The sequence below is a fragment of the Coregonus lavaretus genome (assembly GCF_964263955.1).
Source record: "Coregonus lavaretus genome assembly, chromosome: 38".
NCBI classification, from domain to species: domain Eukaryota; kingdom Metazoa; phylum Chordata; class Actinopteri; order Salmoniformes; family Salmonidae; genus Coregonus; species Coregonus lavaretus.
In genome coordinates this window covers 27,139,927-27,166,432 of record NC_140025.1, presented here as the reverse complement: position 1 = coordinate 27,166,432, position 26,506 = coordinate 27,139,927, and the positions used below count along the sequence as shown (strand labels likewise).

The window sequence follows — 26,506 nt, the reverse complement described above, 5'->3', positions numbered from 1 at the left end:
AAGATGGAGAAAAAATGTAAAAGCGGGGAAAATGAGAGAAAAACTGAGACAATCTCTCGGCTCCAGGACTCTATCGCGCCATACATCAAAATAGAGGCAGATAAGACACCCAGCTCTGGCTCTAAAGAACAGGAACAAATCAATGAACAGCAAAAAGTGGAGAAAAACAAAATAAGGAAAAAAAGAAAGAAAACCATCTCTTTTTGTCTGCTTACTGCTTCTCTGCTTCGTTTCTTTATCTGATTCTAGTCTGGACTGGAAGAAGTTCGCTTCACAGCTCAGTAATCTCAATGGGGAGGTTGGTTGAGTAGTATGCGTTTCAGGGAGTCATGAATGAGAATGAGAGTATATGTAGTCAGTGATGGACCTCTTTTTGCCCCATTGACTAACCTCTTCTCTCCATCCTTTGGTGTTTAGATTGAGTTCCTACTTCCTACATATTTTCCTAAATCTCAATAGGGATGGGGGAGGAGTGTATATGAGGGAGTCATGAATGAGAATGAGGATATGTGTAGTCATTAATAAACCAATTTTCCTCTCGACTAGCATCTTCTCTCCATCCTTACGCCCACTGACTTCCGAGATACAGTCACATTCCATAAGCTCAATCTCTCATATTGATTGGTGATGCATTAAACATCTCTCTGTGTGTGTGTGTGTCTCTCTCTCTCTCTCTCTCTCTCTCTCTCTCTCTACCTCTCTCTACCTCTCTTTACCTCTCTCTACCTCTCTCTACCTCTCTCTACCTCTCTCTACCTCTCTCTACCTCTCTCTACCTTTGAATGCTTGGCTCTGAAAAGCCAACTGACATTTACTCCTGAGGTGCTGACCTGTTGCACCCATGGCCATGTACTTTTATAATCTCCACCCGGCACTATATTTCTTCCTAGGTTCCTGCCTTTCTAGGGAGTTTCCTAGCCACTGTGCTTCTATATCTGCATTGCTTGCTGTTTGGGGTTTTAGGCTGGGTTTCTGTATAAGCACTTTGTGACATCTGCTGATGTAAAAAATTAATATATTTGATTGATTATACATTTATTATTATTTGTACCGTTGTCCAATCTCATCTTGGATTGTACACTTGATCTTATACACTTGATCCCTGAATATGGGAATTCACAACAATCTTTACATTCAAGTCCCACCCTTCCTCACCACAGTTTACAAACAAGTGCAGGGGGAACCCAGAGCCCTATACTACGAATCAGAGCCCTATACTACGAATCAGAGCCCTATACTACGAATCAGAGCCCTATACTATGAATCAGAGCCCTATACTACGAATCAGAGCCCTATACTATGAATCAGAGCCCTATACTACGAATCAGAGGGGTATACTACGAATCAGAGGGGCATATTACGAATCAGAGGGGCATACTACGAAGCAAGCTAGAACTACTCAGGGTTTTCTAAAGCTAGCCAGCTTCAGTTAGCTTCACATTCCAGCTCAGGCTTAATCCATACTACGACGGTGGATATTGCTAGTTTGCCTTGCTGCTAACTCTAGCAGGCTTCTAACTGCATGTGGATAGTCGAACGCCGAACTCTTCATTGAGACAATGCTGAAACATCAATCCATGGGCGAGTCAGTGCCACATTTTCATTTGTGCCAAAATCATCTTGCAAATTCAGCAGGCTATGGTGTCAAATAGGCTTTTAGAAGTGCTGTCTTTATTTGATTACTGATCATGAATGCCATCTTTGGTGTGTTTTGGGGTGCTTATCAATGCACAAGCACCTTTTCCCTTCTCCTATCGATAAAATAATTGTATTAAGTCCTACAAAAATTTTACTGTGGGTGAAGTTTTAAATGCATTCTGTTATTGCTAAATATGTAACGTGATAGGTATTTTAACATTAACCTTTTTTTAACACACCCAAAAACAATTTATTAAAATATTTAATCAGTCATCTTCCTCAAATGAAGGGGATGATGACGCAACCTTTGCGAGAGGGAGGGAATCTGATTTCATTAGTGCTCAACTCGCAGCAAAGACACTTTATAAAATCCTGAGTAGATCATAGTATACCACTCTGTTTCAATCAAAAGCTACAGATTATGCCTGTAAAGCACCATCTCAACACAATCAACACTACAAGCTAATAGCAAGTTGGTTATTTTTTGTGAAACCATGTAGGCGTAGAAACGGAATCTATTGACTGTTGGGGATTTTCATATTCAGGTGTGAAGTGTATGAATGATGATGATCTGTTTACACCAAGAATGTGTCCCAAATGACATCCTATTCTCTTGTTAGTGTACTACCTTTGACCAGGGCCCATAGGAAATATGGTGCCATTTGGGACTCTGGCTCAGCCTGAATGCTCTGTCAAGACATGATGCCTACAGTATATGTACAGTACAGGTTGTCATATGAATAACAATGAACCTCCTAGCTTACATAAAGCCAGCACAGTGATTCCCAATGTGCTCCTAGGAAACCTTTCACAACTGCACATTTTGGTTCCAGCCCAGAACTAGCACACCCAGCACACCCGATTCAACTAATCACAGGCTTGACGAGTAGCTGATTAGTTGAATCAGGTGTACTATTTTCCCAAACTGGAAGAGAAAATATGCAGTCCAAGGGGTATTGTAGGACCAGATTGGGAAACATTGACTATTGGCAGTGTAGACTCTAGAGAGTAATAGCAGTTGATTATTGATTTATGTTACATGTATTTATTTATGCCAGTCAGTCTCCCTATGAATTTGTATGGAGCATAAGTAAGGTTTCAATGTGTCATGATTCATGAATCATGCACTAAAACAAGGTTGTGGTAGAGACTGTCAATGTGTCATGTGTAGTCATTCCACATAGATATAACCAGCATCAGTGTGCTAGCTTAGCATACAGCGCTGCCTCCCTGAACTTGCCTCTGACTGGGCTTGAACCAGGGTCCTCTACCTCACCAACACACCTGACAACATACAAACCAGTTGAGCTATAGAAAAGGATCCAAATTGATAGCACCATTGGCGAGATTTCAAGCTAGCTGTGGAGTAAGCTTTCCTACTCCCTTCATCTAATAATGTCGAGAGCCTTTTCTTTTTAAGGGGGTAGATCAGTTTTATTATTGCAGATAGATTGTGGCTTCCATCAATGTAATTGTCTGCATCATTTCCAATCCCCCATATATATATATTTTTGTAAATTTATAAAATATATATATATATTTTTTTTAAATATATATTTTCCTTTATTATGTTCTCCTAACCCTACCACCCCTCCCCTAATTGGAGTAAACTAATTGACAACAACACCTAGTCTTCTACTTCCAGCTTATACATACTATATATATTTTACGGACACAGTATATTTTACAATAGTTATCTTTTGTTTGTTTTTAGTCGCATCCTTCAGCTACCCTCAATCCCTCCCATCTAACTCTGAAGACCATCTTGTTTTGATTTCTATTTGCCATATATTTTTCAACTGTGCTGTTTCACAAAAGTTCTGAACCTATATACATTTTACGGACCCAGTATATTTTACATTAATTATCTTGTTATTTTTTGTCCGACCCTTCAGCTCCACTCAAGCCCTCCCATCTATCTCTGAACACCATCCAATTTAATTACTATTTGCCATATATTTGTCAACTGTGCTGTGATGTTTCACAAATGTTCTGAACCTTTCTTTTCTCATAGTTTCTAAAGATGATAAATGAAAGACACATTTTTTTGCTAAGAGTACTATATTATTGATCGATTGACTACGACTTTTCAAATCACCCAGCAGTGCTATCTGCAGAGTTAGCTCTAGGTAAATGTTGCAATTCTTCAGCCATTCCTGAACCTGCAACCAAAAACAAGCTACATATTGACAGAACCAAAACAAATAATCTAATGATTTTGTCTCTTCGCAGCAAAATCTGCAGAGCTGGGATGGTTGTATCCCCCATATATATAACATTCTATTGGTTTCAAGAATTGTGTATAATAATTAAAATGGAAAAACTCTACGTTTTGAATCAAGCGTTGTTTTATGTATCAGTTCATAAACCATGCGCCATGGAAACGGTACAACGAGAATCTCTTCCCAACTATTTTGCAATCTATATGGCACAGCTGTACATTTTTGGTCCTTAAATGAAACTGGTATATTTTTTTATTTATCACAATTCTCTTTAACAAATGTTAGTCTTTAATGCAGGGCTGACAGACAAGTTCCTTACTTTCTCCTCCTTCCACTTGCCTCTTCCATTTATGTGGTAATGCTAGAGAGCCTTTGTTGATGCCCTATATGTGCCAGCCAGCACAACAGGGATGACTGCTGACTGGCATCTAGCAACAGGACACCACAGGACATACTAATGTATAACAACCAGTAATGTGAAACGACAAGGGACAACAACAACAACCTCTCCTTCACTCCCTCCATTCGTTCCTCCATTTGTTCCATCCATCATCACATAATCATTCCGTCCTTTGTGTGTGTGTGCGTCAAGACTTACATCTTGACGAAGGGGTCAGAGTACCCATTGGAGTCCATGGCAGCGAGGTGGGCACAGCGTACGATGCCAACCAGTAGACAGCTCTTTTCTGGACTGTAGCACAGCGACACCAGGATACGACCACGCTGGGGGAGGGGGGACACAATTAGCCGTGACACCACTACAAATTTAAACTAAACTTTATTGATAGTCAACGAACTGATTGTTCATAGATTAAAGCCAATACATATAAAGCAGACAATTAAAAACATACTACAAATAGGGTCATTTAAAATTGAAGGAACAAAAAATATATAAAATGAATTAAAATAATAAGATTAATTTAATTGCATGTTGGGAAATCAGTGACAGGACTGTCAATAACACTGAGATTAGTACTACTACTATCATAGTGCCACCACTGTTATTACTACTACTACTACTATGGTACTAGTAGTACCACAACTAATGTTACTACTCCTGCTACTACTTTATCTACAGTATATGACAATCTCTACTATTTATGGTAATCTTCTTACCTCTTCCTCAGCCACAGGTGTTCCTTGCTCCACGGTTTCTTTGTTGATGTCTTTGTTCTGAGTGGGAGAAGGGAGGTTGAATTCAATACACAGTTTGTAAATCAATAGAGCCCTTTGACGAACTGACGCATTCACACGCACACCCACAGATGCACACACTCTCTCTCCTTGTTTCTCTCTCTCACACACACACGCATATACTCACACGCATGCACACACACACACACACACACACACACACACACACACACACACACACACACACATATACCTGTGTGATTCTCTCCAGACCCATTTTGAATCTCTTGCTCTCGCCTTCGCTCAGTTTCTTCAAGGCAACCCGGACCTCTCCGATAAACTCGTTACGACCGAGTCTGTCCATGTCGCACACACAAAGCCTACACACAGACAGGCATGCCACACACACACACACACACACACACACACACACACACACACACACACACACACACACACACACACACACACACACACACACACACATACACACACACACACACACACACACACACACACACACACACAGAAAGTGAGAAACAGACACATATCCTCTCAAGAGCTAGCAGTGGGGAGTATGCTCATTTGATCTATCTGCAAACTCTGGGCACTCAAAGAAGCCCCACTGATCTACACGTAACTCCCAAAATAATGGAAACACTTGAGTAAATGAGGTATACAAAGTATATTAAAAGCAGGTGCTTCCACACGTGTGGTTCCTGAGTTAATTAAGCAATTAACATCCCAGCATGCTTAAGCTCATGTATAAACATGCTGGACAGGCCATTATTTTGGCTACCATGGCTATGCCCCCATCCACATAGCAGGAGTGGTCATTGAATGGTTTAATGAGCATGAAAACGATATAAACTATATGCCATGATCATGTGACCAGATCTCAACTCAAAACTTATGGGAGATTCTGGAGCGTCACCTGAGACAAAATTTTCCTCCACCATAAAAAAAAATGGTGTTGCATCCCTCCAATAGAGTTCCAGACACTTTTAGAATCTATGGCAAGGTACGTTGAAGCTGTTCTGGCTCGTGGTGGCCCAATGCCCTATTAAGACACTTTATGTTGGTGTTTCCTTCATTTTGGCAGTAACCTGTAGCTATACTCTGTGCTGTACATGTCTGCCTGTGCACGCTGTGCTGTACATGTTGGTCTGTCTGCCTGCCTGCCTGCCTGTCTGTACGTCTGTCTGTCCGCTTTGTCTGTCTGTCTGTCTGTCTGTCTGTCTGTCTGTCTGTCTGTCTGTCTGTCTGCCTGCCTGCCTGTCTGTCCTCTATGACTGCAGACAGACAGACAGACATACATGTCTCTGTGTGTTGCAGAACAGCTCTGCTCGGAACCTCAGTGTGAAGTGTGAAGAGAGGAGTTGAATAAGCCTACATTTTGCAAATCTTGTGTTGAAGAAATATGGTCTGCAAAAAACAAAATTGAGAGTACATGTGCCTCTATAGTGCACTTGAGACGTTTTAAGAACAGAGAATGGCCTTGAGTTTGTCTCATGTCACTATGACAACTGCGGTATTCTAGTAATTTTACACGGCTGGTCGTGTTTACTCTTTCAACTACTACTACTCTACCCTCCTGCTCTCAGATGTTCTCTCACCTTCCTGCATATCCCTCTGGGCTGTAGCCTAGGTAATTGTTCTCTCTCTCTCTCTCTCTCTCTCTCTCTCTCTCTCTCTCTCTCTCTCTCTCTCTCTCTCTCTCTCTCTCTCTCTCTCTCTCTCTCTCTCTCTCTCTCTCTCTCTCTCTCTCTCTCTCTCTCTCTCTCTCTCTCTCTCTCTCTCTCTCTCTCTCTCTCTCTCTCTCTCTCTCTCTCTCTCTCTCTCTCTCTCTCTCTCTCTCCCCCTCCCTCCCTGTGACAGTGGTTCCTGTTGGTTCCAGCATGTTAGTCATACCTGCCGTGTGTATGTATGTGTGTGTGTGTGTGTCAGGACCAGAAGGCTCTTCATGATACTCTCACAATTTCACCCCAACCGTCTTCTCTGCATCTTAATCAGTGTGAGGCATGCACTACGTCCCAAATGGCACCCTACTACCAATATAATGCATAGGGCTCTGGTCAAATGTAGTGCACTATATAGGGAATAGGGTGCCATTTGGGATGCTGACATACTGCAGGGTTGCAGTAACATGCATATTTTCCAATTCTTATATAACGGATCAGTAACCATGTTATGTGTCATTCTATATTACATGATGGTGAGATGTCTGCATTGCACCTCAGCAGTCATGAAGAAGTGATAGAGAGATAGACAGATAGAGATATACACTGAGTATACCAAACATTAGTAACATTAGTAACCTTCCTAATATTGACTTGGACCCTCCCACCCCCTTTTGCCCTCAGAACAGCCTCAATTCATCGGGGCATGGACTCTACAAGATGTCGAAAGCGTTCCACAGGGATGCTGGCCCATGTTGACTCCAATGCTTCCCACAGTTGTGTCAAGTTAGTTGGATGTCCTTTGGGTGGTGGGACATTCTTGATACACACGGGAAACTGTTGAGCGTGAAAAACCCAGCAGCGTTGCAGTTCTTGACACAAACCGGTGCACCTGGCACCTGCTACCATACCCCGTTCAACAGCACTTAAATATTTTGTCTTACCCATTCATCCTCTGAATGGGACATATACATAATTCATGTCTCAATTGGCTCAAGGCTTAAATGTCCATGTCTCCTCCCCTTCATCTACACTGATTGAAGTGGATTTAACAAGTGACATCAATACGGGATCATAGCTTTCACCTGGATTCACCTGGTCAGTATATGACATGGAAAGAGCAATGTTTTGTATACTCAGTGTAGAGAGATACAGTAGGAGCTCAGTGATAGGAACATGTCGGATGGAGGTTTAAACTGAAATGTCTAACTTTGAAAGTCACTGTGCATCAAACCGATATTGAAAATATTTATTGCGCAGTTAGTGTTTTCTAATCATTTAGCCTGATATTATAAATAGCTTGTAAGCAACTTTTACGTTTGTCTGCAGCAAACAGAAGTTCCTTTTTATTCATAATTTAATATGTGTCCTGGACTGGTTTGATTTATCCTGTTCAGTTGACTGGTCGGTCCATAACTCTGAGGTTTGTATCTTTGAGGTTCTACTGTTGAGAGATGGAAAAATTGATTTCTGCCATCAGACTGGCACTCTGTCGGTCTTGCCTGGGCTATGACAAGGTGTTGACGGTAGCCATGGTTTTGTCACCGAGCCAACATACCTTTCCTACACCGCTATGGAGCTCTCCATTGACTGACAGTAGGATGCTCCAGGGTCAAGCTTCCCCTGGGTATAGATCTAGGATAAACTTCACCTCGCCCAATCCTAACCTTAACCATTAGTTAGGAGAATGCTAAACGTTTTATCGTTAATGTCTCCCCTTTGTCATACATTTGTTGATTGCAGCCAAGAAATATGATATAAGAGGAGGACATTTACAGCACTGTTTTTCAATATTTTTGTACCTCAGAGGCAGTTACAATTGCCAAGATCCACCACTGCAGTCTACGAACAAGTACATGGGCAGCAAGTTTGGAAGAATTGAAGTTACAGCTAATGCCTTGCGCCTGAAGTTATAAAACACAATACAAGTCCTTGCTGGATGCTAAATGCACATTAGCATGATCATTCCCTCTGCTCCCTATGCTACACTATAATTCCCTATCCCCATCCACTCTATGCTACGCTACAATTCCCTATTCACATCCACTGCCTATGCTACGCTACAATTCCCTATTCACATCCACTGCCTATGCTACGCTAATTCCCATTTCCCAGTCATTGTCCCCAAGTGTACAGCCTGCTGTTCAGCCATTAGCTCTGGTTCCCCCAGCTGCCCCCATGGGGAGAGGCTGTGTCTTGGCTGTGCCTCTATGCTTGGCAGTGCACCATGCTGGGGGAAGAGTTTTGAGTAGCCCCCCCTCCTGATCTACCCTGCTGGGACTAATGGTGCTGGTCTCACGGACGGGCCAAGCCAATGGGGGAAGCGGCACATCAGGGTGCCCACAGACTGTGACTCACGCCCTCTCCTAACTCCTTGGGTCTGCTCTCCCTCTTTCTTTCTTTCTCTCTCACTCCATCACTTGTCTTTCTCTATTTAACCCCAGTCTTTCTCTCCATAGGCTCTCTTCACCCCATCTCTCTTCCTTTCCCTCTGCCCCTTTCTCTTTCCATCTCTCTCTCTCTCCCCTCAACTTTTTCTCTCTTTCTTGGTTCGCCCTGCATCCACCCCCACTCTCTATCTCTTTCTATCTCACTCTCTCTCCTTCTCGTCTGAAAATGTTCCCCCTCTCCCAAGCACTCCGCCACTTTCTCTTCGCCTGTTCCCTCTCTTTCTCCACCTCTATCCCCTCTTTCTTGGAACCCCAATTCTCTCTTCTATCCTCTTCTCCCTTTCCTTTCCCCTGTCTGTCCTCATCTATCCATCTCTTTCTTGGCATCCCTCTCTCTCTTCCCTCTTTCTTGGCATCCCCCCCTTTCCCTGGCTGTCTCCCTTCCTCTACCCCCCCCTTTTCTTGGCACCCCTCACTCGCTCTCCCAACTTTTATCCCCTCTTTCTTGGCACCCCTTCCATTCTCTCCTTCCTTGCCTGGCTCTCCCTAGCTTCTGGGTTGGCCTGTGTCTAGGGGCTGTCTCCTTGGCTGGAGGTCAGGTGGGTTCCCTGGGCATTCAGGGTCTTTCCTGAATCCTTATCTACAAAGAGATGGAGTGTGTGTGTGTGTGTGTGTGTGTTTGGAGGTTTTTTTTTGTGTGTGTTTGTATCTGTGGGGAGTGGGGGGCTACATGGCTTCTCTGCCCAGTGTCTGCCCTTTACTGCATGCCAGAGGGTATCTGTCCAGTGTCTGCCCTTGACTGCATGCCAGAGGGCATCTGTCCAGTGCACACTCCAGACCGGATGCATTAGAGAGAGGGTGAGAAGTGTGTGTACAGTGCCTTCAGAAAGTATTCACACACCTTTACTTTTTCTACATTTAGTTGTGTTACAATGGATTAATACAACAAAATTGATTAAATAGAGATTGTGTGTCACTGGCCTATACACAATATCCCATAATGTCAAAGTGGAATTATGTTTTAAGAAATGTTTACAAATTAAACAGTGGCGCAGCGGTCTAAGACACTGCATCACAGTGCTAGAGGCATCACTACAGACACTGGTTCGATCTCAGGCTGTGTCGCAGCCGGCCGCAACTGGGAGACCCATGAGGCGGCGCACAATTGGCCCAGCGTCGCCATGAGGCGACTCCTGTTGGGGGCTGGGCGCATGCACGCTGACACGGTTGCCAGTTGTATGGTGTTTCCTCCGACACATTGGTGCGGCTGGCTTCCGGGCTAAGCGAGCAGTGTGTCAAGAAGCACTGTGGCTTGACAGGGTCGTGTTTCGGAGGACTCATGGCAGTCGACCTTTCGCCTCTCCTGAGTCCGTGTTGGAGTTGCAGCGATAGGACAAGACTGTAACTACCAATTGGATATCACGAAAAAGGGGATTTATTTTTTTATATATATATATATATATAAGCTGAAATGTCTTGAGTCAATAAGTATTCAACCACTTTGTTATGGCAAGCCTAAATAAGTTCAGGAGTAAAAATGTGCTTAACAAATCACATAATAAGTTGCATGGACTCACTCTGTGTGCAATAATAGTGTTTAACATTATTTTTGAATGATGACCTGCTCTCTGTACTCCACACATATAATTATCTGTAATGTCCCTCAGTCAAGCAGTGATTGTCGAACACAGATTCAACCACAAAGACCAGGGAGGTTTTCCAATGCCTCTCAAAGAAGGGCACCTATTGGTAGATGGGTAAAAAATTTAAAAGCAAACGGTGAATATTCTTTTGGCAATGGTGAAGTTATTAATTACACTTTGGATGGTGTATCAATACACCTAGTCACTACAAAGATACAGGCGACCTTCCTAACTCAGTTGCCGGAGAGGAAGGAAACCGCTCAGGGATTTCAACATGAGACCAATGGTGACATTAAAACAGTTACAGAGTTTACTGGCTGCGATAGGAGAAAACGGAGGATTGATCAACAACATTGTTGTTACTCCACAATACTAATGTAAATGACATAGTTAAAAGAAGGAAGCCTGTACGGAATAAAAATATTCAAAAACATGCTTCCTGTTTGCAATAAGGCACTGAAGTAAAACTGCAAGAAATGTGGCAAAGAAATTAACTTTATGTCCTGAATACAAAGAGTTATTTTTTGGGCAAATCCAACACAAAACATCACTGAGTACCACTCATATTTTCTAGCATGGTGGTGGCTGCATCATGTTATGGGTATGCTGGTCATTGGTAAGGACTACAGAGTTTCTTAGGATAAAAATAAATGGAATAGAGCTAAGCACAGGCAAAATCCTAGAGGAAAACCTGGTTCAGTCTGCTTTCCACCAGACGCTTGGAGACAGCAGGACAATAACCTAAAGGCCAAATATACACTGGAGTTGCTTACCAAGATGACATTGAATGTTCCTGAGTGGCCGAGTTACAGTTTTGACTTAAATCGGCTTGAATATCTATTGCAAGACTTGGAAATGGCTGTTTAGCAATGATCAACCGCCATCTTTACAGAGCTTGAATAATTTTTTAAAATAATAATGGGCAAATATGGTACAATTCATGTGTGCATAGCTATTAGAGGCTTACCCAGAAAGACTCATAGCTGTAATCGCTGCCAAAGGTGATTCTAATATGTATTGACTCAGGGGGTTCAATACTTATGTAATCAAGATATACTAGTGGTTTTTGTGTGTGTTTTTTAAAAACAAAAGTTAGAATTTTCTTCCACATTACAGAGTATTTTGTATAGATCGTTGACAAAAAAAGGACAATTAAATCCATTTTAATCCCACCTTGTAACACAACAAAATGTGGAAAAGTCAAGGGGTGTGAATACTTTCTGAAGGCACTGTATGTGTGTGTGTGTGTGTGCCTATATCTGTGTGTATATCCCTGAGGCATGGGTTTTACCTTGCTGCATTATCATGACGGTGCCAAACACAAAAACACATACAAACACATACAGTGCATTCGGAAAGTATTCAGACCCCTTCCCCTTTTCCACATTTTGTTACATTACCTTATTCTAAAATAGATTTTAAAAAGAAAATCCTCATTAATCTACACACAATACTCCATAATGAAAAGCGAAAACAGAACCCGACGGAGCTCCAGAGTTCCTCTGTGGAGATGAGAGAACCTTCCAGAAGGACAACCATCTCTACAGCCACTCCTCAGTAAAAGGCACATGACAGCCTGCTTGGAGTTTGCCAAAAGGCACCTAAAGACTCTCAGACCATGAGAAACCAGATTCTCTGTTCTGATGAAACCAAGATTGAACTCTTTGGCCTGAATGCTAAGCGTCACGTCTGGGGGAAACCTGGCACCATCCCTACGGCGAAGCATGGTGGTGGCAGCATCATGCTGTGGGGATGTTTTTCAGCGGCAAGGACTGGGAGACTAGTCAGGATCGAGGAAAAGATGAACGGAGCAAAGTACAGAGAGACCCTTGATGAAAACCTGATCCAGAGTGCTAAGGACCTCATACTGGGGCAAAGGTTCACCTTCCAACAGGACAACGACCCTAAGCACACAGCCAAGACAACGCAAGAGTGGCTTCGGGACAAGTCTCTGAATGTCCTTCAGTGGCCCAGCCAGAGCCCGGACTTGAACCCGATCAAACATCTCTGGAGAGACCTGAAAATAGGTGTGCAGCGACGCTCCCCATCCAACCTGACAGAGCTTGAGAGGATCTGCATAGAAGAATGGGAGAAACTCCCCAAATACAGGTGTGCCAAGCTTGTAGCGTCATACCCAAGAATATCAATGCTGTAATCGCTGCCAAAGGTGCTTCAACAAAGTACTGATTTCATTTTTATTTTTATTTCTTTGCAGACATTTCAAAAATCCTGTTTTTGCTTTGTCATTATGGTTTTGTATGTAGGCCGATGAGGGAAAAAATGTTTTTATTCCATTTTAGAATAAGGCTGTAACATAACAAAATGTGGAAAAAGTCAAGGGGTCTGAATACTTTCCGAATGCACTGAACACACACGCACAAAGTTGCTGAGCTCGACCTCAATCACTTCAGCGTTCCGTATCAACAGCACTCGAGGAATGAGGGGGCTGAGACTCCGAACGAGAGCCAACACCTGAGTGGGTTCCCGCGGCGACTGCTAATGGAACAGTTGGCCGGAGTGCTTGGCAGTTTTTTTCTTTGTCTGTGGGATAATTAATTGGCCAGATGGCCCTCTGGGAACTGTAGGCAAGTTGTTTTATAATATATGCCAGTATAATATACAAGTAGGAGTTGTAGTTCTCTGTAGTTCAGTACCTGAGGGTTTTGGTGGTCATGTCGATAGCGGTGATGCCATGGTACATCAGTGTCTCGCTCCATACCGGGTTCAGAGTGTTCTTCAGTGTTTTAGTGCGAAGTTTGTTCGCCTGCAGGGGACGAAAGAGAGAAGGAGAGAGGGATAAGAGATGGAAAGGGAGAAGGGTGGTTCAAAAAGAGGGAGAGAAAGGATTGCGGAAAGAGGGAGAGAGGAGAGAGACGAAAAGTATAGAAAATAGTGGGTGTGGGAGCATAGGGGAAAGAAATGGGGGACTAAGAAAGAGACAGGTGGGAAGAGATAAGAGAGAGAGAGAGGTGAGGCAATAAGTAGGAGAGGGAGAGGGCAATTGGGGTGGAGTAAGAGGCAGTTGAGATGATAGAGCAAGAGATTAGAGGGAAATACTTAGGAAGAGAGGGTAGGATGAAGAGAAGAAGTGATAGATAGAATGAGATGACAGAGAGAGAGAGAGAGAGAGAGAGAGAGAGAGAGAGAGAGGGGAAACTTAATTTATCTCCTTCCCCCAGGAAATGGTAGACATCTGCTCACCTACTTTATAGAGGAGAACAGGAGGACAGGATGCTTCCCCGCGTCACCTGTCTGTCTGTCTCTCCTAGCCTGTCGCTAGCACTGCTACCAGCCAGACCCGCAAACAAGCACTGCGCTAACACAACACACCACACCTGTCAATTAACCCTCGCTAACACAATTAGCATGGAAAATCAAAGCCTCTCAATGAAGAAAGGCCTAGCGTAGCGTTAGCGTCCAATAATGCTACGCTAACTTCCCCTTCATTAATGATTGAGAAGGCAGGGTTAGGACATTATCTAGCTCTCGCTCCTATTTTCCATTATAAGCTGCCTCCAGGACGTGCTGCTGTTTTACATATTTCATTTATTTTCTTGGTTACACAACGGCTGTTTTTCGTTTTAATGCTGAGACCAGGCACGCTTCCTCACTTACTCAGCCTTGAATCCCCCCAGTGCACACACACATACATACACAAAAACACACACACACACACGGACACACATGCACACGCACGCATGCAAGCACGCACACACACACACATACACACACATACGCACAAACACACCAAGAGAGCGGAGAACTGTATACTCTCGAGGCACTCAAGCACGAGCCTAAATCCCGACTCCCCGGGACATTCTGGCGCTCCGGAGCTAATTACCTCTCTCTCTCCATCCTTCTCTCTCTCTCTTTCTCTTTCACTAAACCTCTCTCTGTCCCTCTCTCTTTCTTCCTCAAATCTCTCCCCCTCTCTCTCTTCCTCCATTCCTCCCTACCTCTCTTCATCTCTCTCCCTCTCTCTCATCCCTCACTCTTTTCCCCCCTCCTTCTCATCTCCTCTTTTCCATTGATACCACCGGGTACATCCCCGTCCAAAACAGCATATGGTGTCAGCAAAAATCACCTGCCTGGCTCCCCTCTCTCTTCATCAATCTCTTTCTCTCCCCTGCCCCCTTCCCCCGTCATCAATGCTGTTACATTTCCCTAAATATTTCATCCATAGCCCTCCGCCTCTCCCTCACTCCCCCCATCCGACTATATGGACCCTCTCCCTCTCCCTCTCTCCTCTGTTCCCCAAGCTCACACACACAACTGGCTAAGAAATCTCATTCTCCATGCGCCACGATTAGGACAGGGAGCAGATGAGAACGTCGAGCCAGGGAGACACCAAGAACCACTCTCACTGCTCTCCCTCTCTTTCTCTCGCTTTTCACCTCTCTCTCTCTCTCTCTCTCGCACTTTCTGTCTCTGTCTTCCTCTCTCTTGCTCGCTCTCTCTTTCTTTCTCCCTCTCCTCTATTTCTCCCTCTCTCTTCCTCTCTCTCTCTCTGTGTTGTGTGTAATGGTGTGTGTTATGTTTTTGTGCATGAGAGAGAGAGAGCAAGTGTGTGTTTCTGTGGAGGTGTGTTTCGTCAGGTGTGTCTGTCCATGTGAGTCTGGCGGTCCTTTAGTATAAGGAATCAGCTTGTGCCCCTGTATGTGTGGAAGCTAGTGTGTGAAGGAGTGTGTATCTATGTGTGTGTGTGTGTGTGTGTGTGTGTGTGTGTGTGTGTGTGTGTGCGCGCGTGGGTATGTGTGCGTGTGCGTGAGTAAGAAAACAAATTGAAAGGGTGAGAGGGAGAGTGTGTGTGTGTGTGTGTGTGCTCGTGCCCCTGTGTGTGCAAGATGTTGTGTATGCGTGTGAGTCCCTCCCTGCCCGTCTGCCAGCCCGCCTGTCATCCTCTGTTTCACACTCACGTGCTCCCCACTCCTCAGCGCTGTAGACTCGTGTGGTCGATATTTACCAAACGGGGGTTTGTGGGTACTTACGTAAGTGCTGACGCTCTTTCTCCCCCTCCCTCCCTCTCCCCCCATCTACACTCGCCTGTTGACGTGAGTAGTGTAACAATCTGCGCTGTTTCCATGACAACCACCTGCTGCTGTCCTCCCCTCATCCATCTTCCCCCTCCTCCTGCCTTTTCTCCCCCCTTTACCTCCTGCCCTCCTCTATTCCAAGGTCATAGTGGGTCACATTGAGATAAATAGTGACAGAGATAGGGACAGAGGGTGGGATGGAGAAATAGGGTGTGGAACAAAAAGGGGTGGGGGTGGGGTGGGGTATAAACAAAAGCAGACCTAGACGTTTTTTTTGCTGTATTTTTTTGGTTCGACCACAGACATTGTGTTTATAATACCTGTCTGGCTCTATCTCCAACTGACTTTGATGTTGACCCAAACTCAAGATGGCTGCCACCAACAAGTAACCACCTGAGAAGAATTTGTGTCGGATGCCAAACCTCCCGACCGTTCACAAGAACAACAACTCCAAAATTTAAACAAAGCCAGTAAAATGGGACCAAAACATTGCTGTGGAGCACAGAGACATGCCACATCAACCAGCGAAGTACCAAAACAACTCCTGTTCATTAGTCGACGTAGTGTGTCAACGTGCTACATTAGCTAGCTAGTTACATTTAGCCCTAAAGCCAAAGCCCAGTGTTTTCCAAGTACATGGACTAGCCAGCCAAATAGAAAAAGTAGCCAGACAGAGAGTTCCCGGCTGGGGTAAAAAAAAAGTTGTGGTATTGAATAGAAAGACATTAATTTACAATTAAAATGACTGAAAAAGTATGAATTCAGTCTGTTGTTTTGGATATCGTCTAGGCCTAGACCTATATGATCCGGACTATTTTCTAAGCAACATAACCTTTATTAACATTAAAGGTGCAATATGCAGAAATTGCTTCACCATTTCCTGCTTGCTAAAATTCTAATAGTTCGCCTAATTTCAGTTTATGTGACAAAACAAGCAATGCATAGTGTAGAGAATCATTGTACCATCTAAACTGCTGTGAAATATCTTTTCAATAACTAAAATGGTGTATGTACAGTTGTTTGAAGCTGGTGTGCAAAACTGAAAGTAAAAGATGCAAAAACGAAACTTAAGAACGGGAAGCACAGAAATAGTGCACATAGAACCTATTTACTGCTTCTTAGACTTGCTTTCAATGAGAATGACAGATCTAACTAATTTCTATGTGAATTTGGTAGGGTAGCCCAAAAGGTTACATATTGCAGCTTTAAACCTGTCTTCTCTTGAGATGAAAGCAATTTACAGTTTTACTGCAAGATACGAATTGCCACAATGATGTTTGTTCTTCAAATTATGTATTATTGGCTCTGCTGCTGTGGACACTTAGGGCAAGGAAACCAATGTGTCAATTTGGATTTATCTTTAACAGTTTGGCCTGTCAATCAATCACGGTGGGTGGGGCTTTGAGGGAACGTGGTAGATTAGTAATTTAGTCAGAAAAACTAGTTTAGTCTACTCTTTCAATTGAATTTATTTTGGCAAAAACCTAAGAAAAAAGGTTGTGTTCTGTCAAGTAAACATGGATTCCCTGTCGAAAAACAACAATATAGAATTGCAGGAAAATGTTTATAAAAATGCTGCTGTATAAGTGATGTAGTATGCCAGGGGCATACTGTATGTATACTGTAACTAAGAAAGTAAGTATATGTTGTGTAGTAAGCTGTTAGTAGCCTATGTGTCTCACCCTAACAATTTGGTCCCTCTCCCCCTCAGAACTTAGCCTACTGTTCTGACTTGGTGGTGCACATGTAGCCTATAGCCTGTTTTGGAGAAATGTCATCATCGAATATTGCAAGAGCTTTCATTGTCTGCTTATGTGCCCCCGTTATTTATCCTATGGTTCTGACATGGTGTACAGGGAGAATACTGTAAGAACGGCCCATGTTCTGAATTCTGTCGCTGTACATTTCAAAAGTGCGGAACGAATAGGCATATCGTCCGTCTCAGCTCTCTCATGTGTATATTATGGCTTGCCTCTTTCCCGCTCATCGTTCCCTTATGCCATAGTTTGTACATCTCCATTGTTATATTGCTTATACAGTACCAGTCAAAAGTTTGGACACACCTACTCATTCAAGGGTTTTTCTTTATTTTTACTATTTTCTACATTGTAGAATAATAGTGAAGACATCAGAACTATGAAATAACACATATGGAATCATGTAGTAACCAAAAAAGTGTTAAACAAATCAAAATATATTTTGTATTTGAGATTCTTCAAATAGCCACCCTTTGCCTTGAAGGCAGCTTTGCACACTCTTGGCATTCTCTTAACCAGCTTCACCTGGAATGCTTTTCCAACAGTCTTGAAGGAGTTCCCACATATGCTAAGCACCTTTCCTTCACTCTGTGGTCCGACTCATCCCAAACCATCTCAATTGGGTTGAGGTAGGGGATTGTGGAGGCCAGGTCATCTGATGCAGCACTCCATCACTCTCCTTCTTGGTAAAATAGCCCTTACACAGCCTGGAGGTGTGTTGGGTATTTGTCCTGTTGAAAATCAAATGATAGTCCCACTAAGCCCAAACCAGATGGGATGGTTTGGGCTTATTAATATCTTACTCATCATTTTAGGCGATGTTATATTGATGTATTTCATTGTTTTGCTTACTTTGTGTATTATACTATACGATGGTCTGAAACCATGTTTGCCAGTGACAGTCTCTTCCCATTAAAATACTTTTGTTCAACAAAAAGTTAATATAATTCCAGTTCATATTGTGAGGGTTGTTGCGAGGGATGTTTTGTTTGTGCAATGCGCTGTCTGTGCGTCGGTATATTGTCTATAAAAGTGGAGCCTCGTGATTGTATTTTCCTTCCCTTTTAGACCACATAATAAAATACTTCAAATGGTAGGCTCTCTCTCTCTCTCTCTCTCTCTCTCTCTCTCTCTCTCTCTCTCTCTCTCTCTCTCTCTCTCTCTCTCTCTCTCTCTCTCTCTCTCTCTCTCTCTCTCTCTCTCTCTCTCTCTCTCTCTCTCTCTCTCTCTCTCTCTCTCTCTCTCTCTCTCTCTCTCTCTCTATGGTGGGACTGTTTGGTGCATGCTGGAAATTGTTTGAGTGAGTGTTAAGTCCGAATGGGGACGCCGTCCCTGTCACTTCGGCACGGCTTTAGGTGTGTTACTGAAGCTACTGTCACGGTGGAGGAGTTTCTGGTCGCCGTAGGAGAGAAAGTAGGATATGAGAATGTTGCTTATGCGTCACGGATGAATAAAGCGGTGGTGGTATTTCTTAAAGAAGAGCGCCTTGTTGATCATATGGTTGAGCATGGCGTACTTCTTAAACGAATGTTTATTCAAGTTACGCCGCTTTTTTCTCCGTCAACAAGGGTAACGATTTCAAATGTACCGCCGTTTATTCCAAATTACCTATTGGAGCGCGAGTTATTGCGCTTTGGGAAGTTTGCAAGTTCAATTAAGGTTGTCCCGTTGGGTTGCAAACACCCGGAGTTGAAACAGGTTATGTCGTTTTGGCGACAGGTGTTTATGTTTTTGGACTCACCGGAGCAGACTTTGGAGTTATCTTTTAAAGTCAAGTATGACAATAGACTGTATATGGCTTATGCTAGTACGGGTAGTCAACGGTGTTTTGAGTGTGGGGATGTTGGTCATAAGCGACATGCTTGCCCGAAAAGGGAGAAGGCAGAGGGAGGGGTGCAGGTGGTCCTCGTAACGCCTGGGCCCACTGATGTAGGGAGAGGTGGGCTGACAGCGGTAGAGCAGCCACAAGCATCTGTTGCTGAGGAACATGTTGTCCGTGTTGAGGGCACAGAGTTGCAACTTGTACCAGAGGGAAATGTTATGCAGCAGAAAAATATTGTTGTAGAAGGTAAGGATGGATCTGAAGAGCCATTTCAGACTGGTGAGGAGGTGCCCAGTACGAGTGCTGGGGTACAGGAGGGGGTTCATGTGGAGCTAATCTCCCAGGTAGTGGAGGAGATGCCCACTACAAGTAATGGGTTACAGGAGGGGGTTCATGTGGAGCTAATCTCCCAGGTAGTGGAGGAGATGCCCACTATGAGTGCTGGGGTACAGGAGGGGGTTCATGTGGAGCTAGGCTCCCAGGTAGTGGAGGAGATGCCCACTACGAGTAATGGGGTTCAGGTGGGGCTAGTCTCCCAGGTAGTGGAGGAGATGCCCACTACGAGTGATGGGGTGCAAGTGGGGAGTGTTGAAAGGGATGTGGTAGAGGGGAGTCAGTGGTCTGTGGCCTCAGTTGAGGAGGATCAGGAGAAGGATATGGATATCTCTCTTGATACGATATCAGCTGGTGAGGACTCAATTTACGATCTAGAGGAGGTAAATGGGTTTCTGGATCAGAGTTTTGGGAAATCTGTCAAATTGGCAGATTATTTTGATGTTGATAAGTTTGTGAGGTCATCTGTGATGTTACAGAAGACGGTGGGGTTAGATCAGTTGAGTGAGAAGAAGCGGTTTCGCTTGAGGAAATGTGTTACTGCTGTTGCAGCAGCAAAAGGTGGCGGGAAACGTGGTCAGGTTAAGAGAACATTTAAATAATGATGATGATTATGCCTCATAGGGTGTTTTATTCTCTCTGTCTGGTTTCTCTGTGGTATCTTCTGCTTTTCCTTTTTCTTTTCTATATGGAGATACTAAGGGTAGGTTCTCTCAATATTAATGGAGGAAGGGACAGGAATAAGAGGGCTTGGGTATTAGAAGTAATAAAACAGAAAAGGCTTAATGTAGTTTTCCTACAGGAGACACATAGTGATGAGGAAAATGAGGTTGACTGGGGTATGTGGTGGGAGGGGCAGCATATACTCAGTCATGGTACTAATTTCAGTGCTGGGGTGGCAATCTTGTTTTCTTCAGGCTTAGGGGTGACTGTGGTATCTACAACAGAGATTGTCATGGGTCGGGTTTTATTGGTCAAGGTGGATGTTATGTTTTTTTTTATTTTTTTTTGTATGTTTATGCTCCTAATGAGGGTACAGAGCATATTGTTGGTTTGGATCAAATAAACCTTAAGACAGTGTGACCAAGAGGGGTGTATGGTTTTAGGGGGGGACTGGAACTGTACAGTGGATTTTACTGTTGATCGCACCGCTGAAGAACCTCACCTGCGGTCAGCCACTTGCCTGTCTGGTCTGTTAACTGAGTTTGAGCTTTCTGATGTGTGGACAGTAAGGAATGCAAAAGTTAGGCAGTACACATGGCTAAAAGTTAATGAAGGTCATGTCAGTGCAGCAAGGTTAGACAGGTTGTATGTATCTGAGCAATACTGTAGTAGGGTTGGAAGGTGTGACATTACTCCTGTGGGTTTCTCTGATCACCATATTGTCACTGTTGATATTCACTTGTCCTGTCCACGAAGGTCATCATCTTATTGGTATTTTAATGTTAAATTGTTACATGATGTCATGTTTTGTGAAAGGTTTTTGTTGTTTTGCGAAAAATGGATGGTTACAAAAGGGAATTTTGAGTCCTTGAGACAATGGTGGGAGGTTGGGAAGGCCCAAATACGATTATTTTGTCAACAGTATACTGCTCTGTCTCGAATTGAAGTTAAAGAGACTACCAGGGCCCTTGAACAGGACATCAAATCTATTGAATTGAAGTTGCTCACTCAGAATGACCCCGGACTAGTCATGAATTTACAGGACAAGAAACATGAACTGAGGTTGTTTCTGCATGAAAGAGTGAAGGGTGCCTTGATTAGGTCTCGTTTCGCTTCCCTCAAGGATATGGATGCTCCTAGTGCTTTTAAAAAAAAACCTAGGACAGTCGACATTGCAACGTAAACAGATGGTCTGCCTTTGTCTCCCTGATGGGAAGGTGACCACGGATGACAGTGAAATGCGTCAACATGCCGTGGATTTCTACTCTGCCCTCTATAAGGCGGAGGATTGTGACTCTCTGTGTACTGAACAGTTGTTACACGGTCTTCCTCAATTGGGACCTGAGCAAAGAGTCGCATTGGACTCTGACATTACACTGCAAGAGCTGTCCACAGCAGTTATGCAGCTCTCAACAGGCCGAGCCCCTGGCATTGATGGTTTACCATCTGAGTTTTATAAGCACTTTTGGGGGTCTATTGGGGAGGATTTTTATGAAATGGTGTGTGAATCTTTTCATGAGGGCTCTCTTCCTGTATCATGTCAACGTGCGGTACTTTCACTGTCGCCAAAAAAGGTGGATTTGGCTCTCATAAAAAATTGGAGACCTGTTGCTTTGCTGTGTGCAGAATATAAAATTGTTTCTAAATATCTCTCAAACAGGTTGAAAGAGTATCTGGGATTGTTGGTCCACAAGGACCAGTCTTACTGTGTACCTGATCGCTCTATTGTTGACAACTTGTTTCTAATAAGAGATGTTTTAGACATTTGTAAACTGTCTGATGTAAATGTGGGTTTACTTTCTTTGGATCAGGAGAAGGCTTTTGATCGTGTGGACCACCAGTACTTGTTTAAAACAATGAAAGCCTTTGGGTTTGGGGATGTTTTTTTGTCTTGGTTGAATTTACTGTATGCTGGGGCCTCGTGTATGGTGAAGGTGGGGGGTGGTTTGAGTTGCCCCATCCCTGTCCAAAGGGGCATCAGGCAGGGATGCCCAATTTCAAGGCAGTTATATAGTCTGGCGATTGAACCAATGCTTTGTTTTTTAAGAGCGAAGCTTACTGGTTTCTCTGTGCCAGGTGTAATGAAGGGTCCCACGATAGCATTGTCTGCGTATGCAGATGACGTGACAGTTTTTATTACAGGGGGTGAGGATGTTAAGGTTCTCTCAAACGCTTTAAAGGTGTATGAGGGGGCCTCCTCAGCTAGAGTCAATTGGGGAAAGAGTGAAGCGCTGTGGGCAGGTCAGCTTCAGATGGGGTCCGCTCCACGGTTACCAGGGGGGCTTCAGTGGGGCAGAGATGGGATGAAGATTTTGGGGGGTTTTCTAAGCTCCGATGTCTTTCAGAAAAATAACTGGGAGGTTGTAGTGGAGAAAGTGTGTGCCAGACTGTCAAGATGGAAATGGGTGCTGCCCCAGCTGTCTTATAGGGGAAGGGTACTGGTAGCTAATAATCTTGCTGCCTCTACCCTGTGGCACAGACTAATGATTTTGCAGCCACCAAAGGGTCTGATACAAGAGCTTCAGAGGACCCTTGTCAATTTCTTCTGGTCTGGACAACATTGGATTAAAGCTTCAGCCCTGTACCTGCCACTGCACGAGGGTGGGCAAGGCCTGGTGGACATTTCTTCCAGGATCTTGGCTTTCCGGCTTCAAGCAGCACATAGACTGTTGTACAGTGACGGTTCTAGCTGGGTTGACACAGCCTACACATTGATGAGGAGAGCGGGCTGTTTGAGCTTAGACAAGCACCTTTTCCTCTTAAAGCTGGAGGGGGGTGAGTTGCCTGGCCTGACTCCATTTTATGAGTCTGTTATGCAGGCTTGGAGAGTTCTGGTCAAGTCCCGTAAGGCCTGCACGCCACCAGGGATGTGGCTTTTTGAAGAGCCTGTTTTTCACAACACTGCCATCCAGTCCCGTGTTCTGGGTTCAGCTAGCCTACATTCATGCCTGTTAGGCGTGGGGTGTACTAAGCTGGGTCATCTGATGCGGAACAGGAATAGGTCGTTGGAGGAGCTGGGAGAAAGATTGTCTCGCCTACTGAGGAAGGTCGTCGCTGAGGTCTGTGACTCCTTGCCAGTACTTCATCTGCAGTATGTGACTGACACTTCCAATTCTGTGGAAGGAGGGTCTGGATTATGTGTTCCCTGCACTGATTGTTAGTGCTGCGGCGGGGGCATTCGAGGAGGACGTGGGGATGCTGCTTTTCTTTGATACCCCGGAGCTGGGGGAGTTCAAGGAGGTGGGAAAGAAGGCCATGTACAGAATACAGTGGGGAAAAAAAGTATTTAGTCAGCCACCAATTGTGCAAGTTCTCCCACTTAAAAAGATGAGAGAGGCCTGTAATTTTCATCATAGGTACACGTCAACTATGACAGACAAAATGAGAGAAAAAAAATCCAGAAAATCACATTGTAGGATTTTTAATGAATTTATTTGCAAATTATGGTGGAAAATAAGTATTTGGTCAATAACAAAAGTTTCTCAATACTTTGTTATATACCCTTTGTTGGCAATGACACAGGTCAAACGTTTTCTGTAAGTCTTCACAAGGTTTTCACACACTGTTGCTGGTATTTTGGCCCATTCCTCCATGCAGATCTCCTCTAGAGCAGTGATGTTTTGGGGCTGTCGCTGGGCAACACGGACTTTCAACTCCCTCCAAAGATTTTCTATGGGGTTGAGATCTGGAGACTGGCTAGGCCACTCCAGGACCTTGAAATGCTTCTTACGAAGCCACTCCTTCGTTGCCCGGGCGGTGTGTTTCGGATCATTGTCATGCTGAAAGACTCAGCCATGTTTCATATTCAATGCCCTTGCTGATGAAAGGAGGTTTTCACTCAAAATCTCACGATACATGGCCCCATTCATTCTTTCCTTTACACGGATCAGTCGTCCTGGTCCCTTTGCAGAAAAACAGCCCCAAAGCATGATGTTTCCATCCCCATGCTTCACATTAGGCATGGTGTTCTTTGGATGCAACTCAGCATTCTTTGTCCTCCAAACACGACGAGTTGAGTTTTTACCAAAAAGTTCTATTTTGGTTTCATCTGACCATATGACATTCTCCCAATCCTCTTCTGGATCATCCAAATGCACACTAGCAAACTTCAGACGGGCCTGGACATGTACTGGCTTAAGCAGGGGGACACATCTGGCACTGCAGGATTTGAGTCCCTGGCGGCGTAGTGTGTTACTGATGGTAGGCTTTGTTACTTTGGTCCCAGCTCTCTGCAGGTCATTCACTAGGTCCCCCCGTGTGGTTCTGGGATTTTTGCTCACCGTTCTTGTGATCATTTTGACCCCACGGGGTGAGATCTTGCGTGGAGCCCCAGATCGAGGGAGATTATCAGTGATCTTGTATGTCTTCCATTTCCTAATAATTGCTCCCACAGTTGATTTCTTCAAACCAAGCTGCTTACCTATTGCAGATTCAGTCTTCGCAGCCTGGTGCAGGTCTACAATTTTGTTTCTGGTGTCTTTTGACAGCTCTTTGGTCTTGGGCATAGTGGAGTTTGGAGTGTGACTGTTTGAGGTTGTGGACAGGTGTCTTTTATACTGATAACAAGTTCAAACAGGTGCTATTAATACAGGTAACGAGTGGAGGACAGAGGAGCCTCTTAAAGAAGAAGTTACAGGTCTGTGAGAGCCAGAAATCTTGCTTGTTTGTAGGTGACCAAATACATATTTTCCACCATCATTTGCAAATAAATTCATTAAAAATCCTACAATGTGATTTTCTGGATTTGTTTTTCTCATTTTGTCTGTCATAGTTGACGTGTACCTATGATGAAAATTACAGGCCTCTCTCATCTTTTTAAGTGGGAGAACTTGCACAATTGGTGGCTGACTAAATACTTTTTCCCCCCACTGTATGTGTAAAGGTGTCCCATGCCTCTTCCCTGGAAGGGGTAAAATCGACGAGGTGGGCGGGTGTGCTTGGTCCAGGTGCTTCCCCAAAAGGCTGTTGGTGATCATTATACAAACTGCCTATTGATAAGAGGACAGCTGACCTCCAATGGAGGATAATACATGGAGCCATAGCCACCAACATATATCTAGTACACCTGGATCCTACTGTTGGGGAGGGGTGTCCATTCTATGCTGAGTCTGAAACTCTGGCACATCTGTTTTTACAGTGTCCCAGGTTGGTCGGGATGATTGACCTGATCACTAATTGGTTCTCAACGTTGGGAGAGGTTTTCTCTTCCCAACTGTATATATTTGGGCCAAAATACAGGTTTAGTCAAAACGGTGTAGTTGTGTTGCTTAATTTTGTGTTAGGGGCAGCAAAATTAGCGATATGGAAGACCCGAAAGAACAGTATTCGGGGACAGGGGTCTGTGTATGTGGTGGGAATGCTGGAGGGAATGTTGGCAGCGAGACTAAGGGTTGAGTTTGCCTATTATAAACTTGTCAACAATATTGATCTGTTTATGAGTATATGGGGTATTCAGAGGCTGTTGTGTTTAGTTACTGTGGAGGAGGAATTGGAGTTGTGTTTTTAATTGATGTGTAACTATGGTTTTATATGAGTATTTATTGTGTGGTGGGCTCCCAGATCCAATAAAGATTATTTAAATATCTCTCTCTCTCTCTCTCTCTCTCTCTCTCTCTCTCTCTCGCTCTCTCGCTCTCTCGCTCTCTCTCTCTCTCTCTCTCTCGCTCTCTCTCTCTCTCTCGCTCTGTGTGTGTGGTGACAAAGAAGAGTAAAGTTAAGTGGTCCTCTGTACCTCAGCTGGTAGAGCACGGCGCTTGTAACGCCAAGGTAGTGGGTTCGATCCCCGGGTCCACCCATACACAAAAAAAAAAATTATGCACGCATGACTGTAAGTCGCTTTGGATAAAAGCGTCTGCTAAATGGCATATTATAAGGCCTCAACATCTTGCTGAATTTATCTGAACTAACATCTATCTCAATTTCTGCCACCGTCCATTTCGAAAGTGCTGAACGAATAGGAACTTGCTTATACTTAGAGCTAAGTGTGATAATGATTTAAGAACAAACATTATGAATTTACTGTACATAAATGTAATAATGTTTGTGTATAGTTAAAAAGTCAAAACTCATGTCGGCATTCATTATTATTGAAGAATAATGTGTTTTTTATCGAGTTACACAATATCAGCTATGGTTTTGAAAAAAGCAGTAAATTAGGCTGAATGAACTGTTTTGCTGCCAAACGAGGCTCCG

The 26,506-nt window shown here is 43.9% G+C and overlaps 1 protein-coding gene across 1 annotated transcript in view; it reads right to left on the bottom strand.

Annotated features, from left to right (window-relative positions):
- Positions 1 to 26,506, bottom strand: part of LOC311112247 (double C2-like domain-containing protein beta) — a gene marked incomplete at its 5' end in the record, with an annotated part of 60,787 nt that overhangs the window by 10,933 nt on the left and 23,348 nt on the right. Inside the window, 4 exons of the mRNA XM_084155293.1 lie at positions 4,459 to 4,583; positions 4,977 to 5,033; positions 5,248 to 5,374; positions 13,361 to 13,470. Coding sequence (XP_084011419.1) covers positions 4,459 to 4,583; positions 4,977 to 5,033; positions 5,248 to 5,374; positions 13,361 to 13,470 — 419 coding nt within the window. The remainder of the gene's footprint in view (positions 1 to 4,458; positions 4,584 to 4,976; positions 5,034 to 5,247; positions 5,375 to 13,360; positions 13,471 to 26,506) is intronic.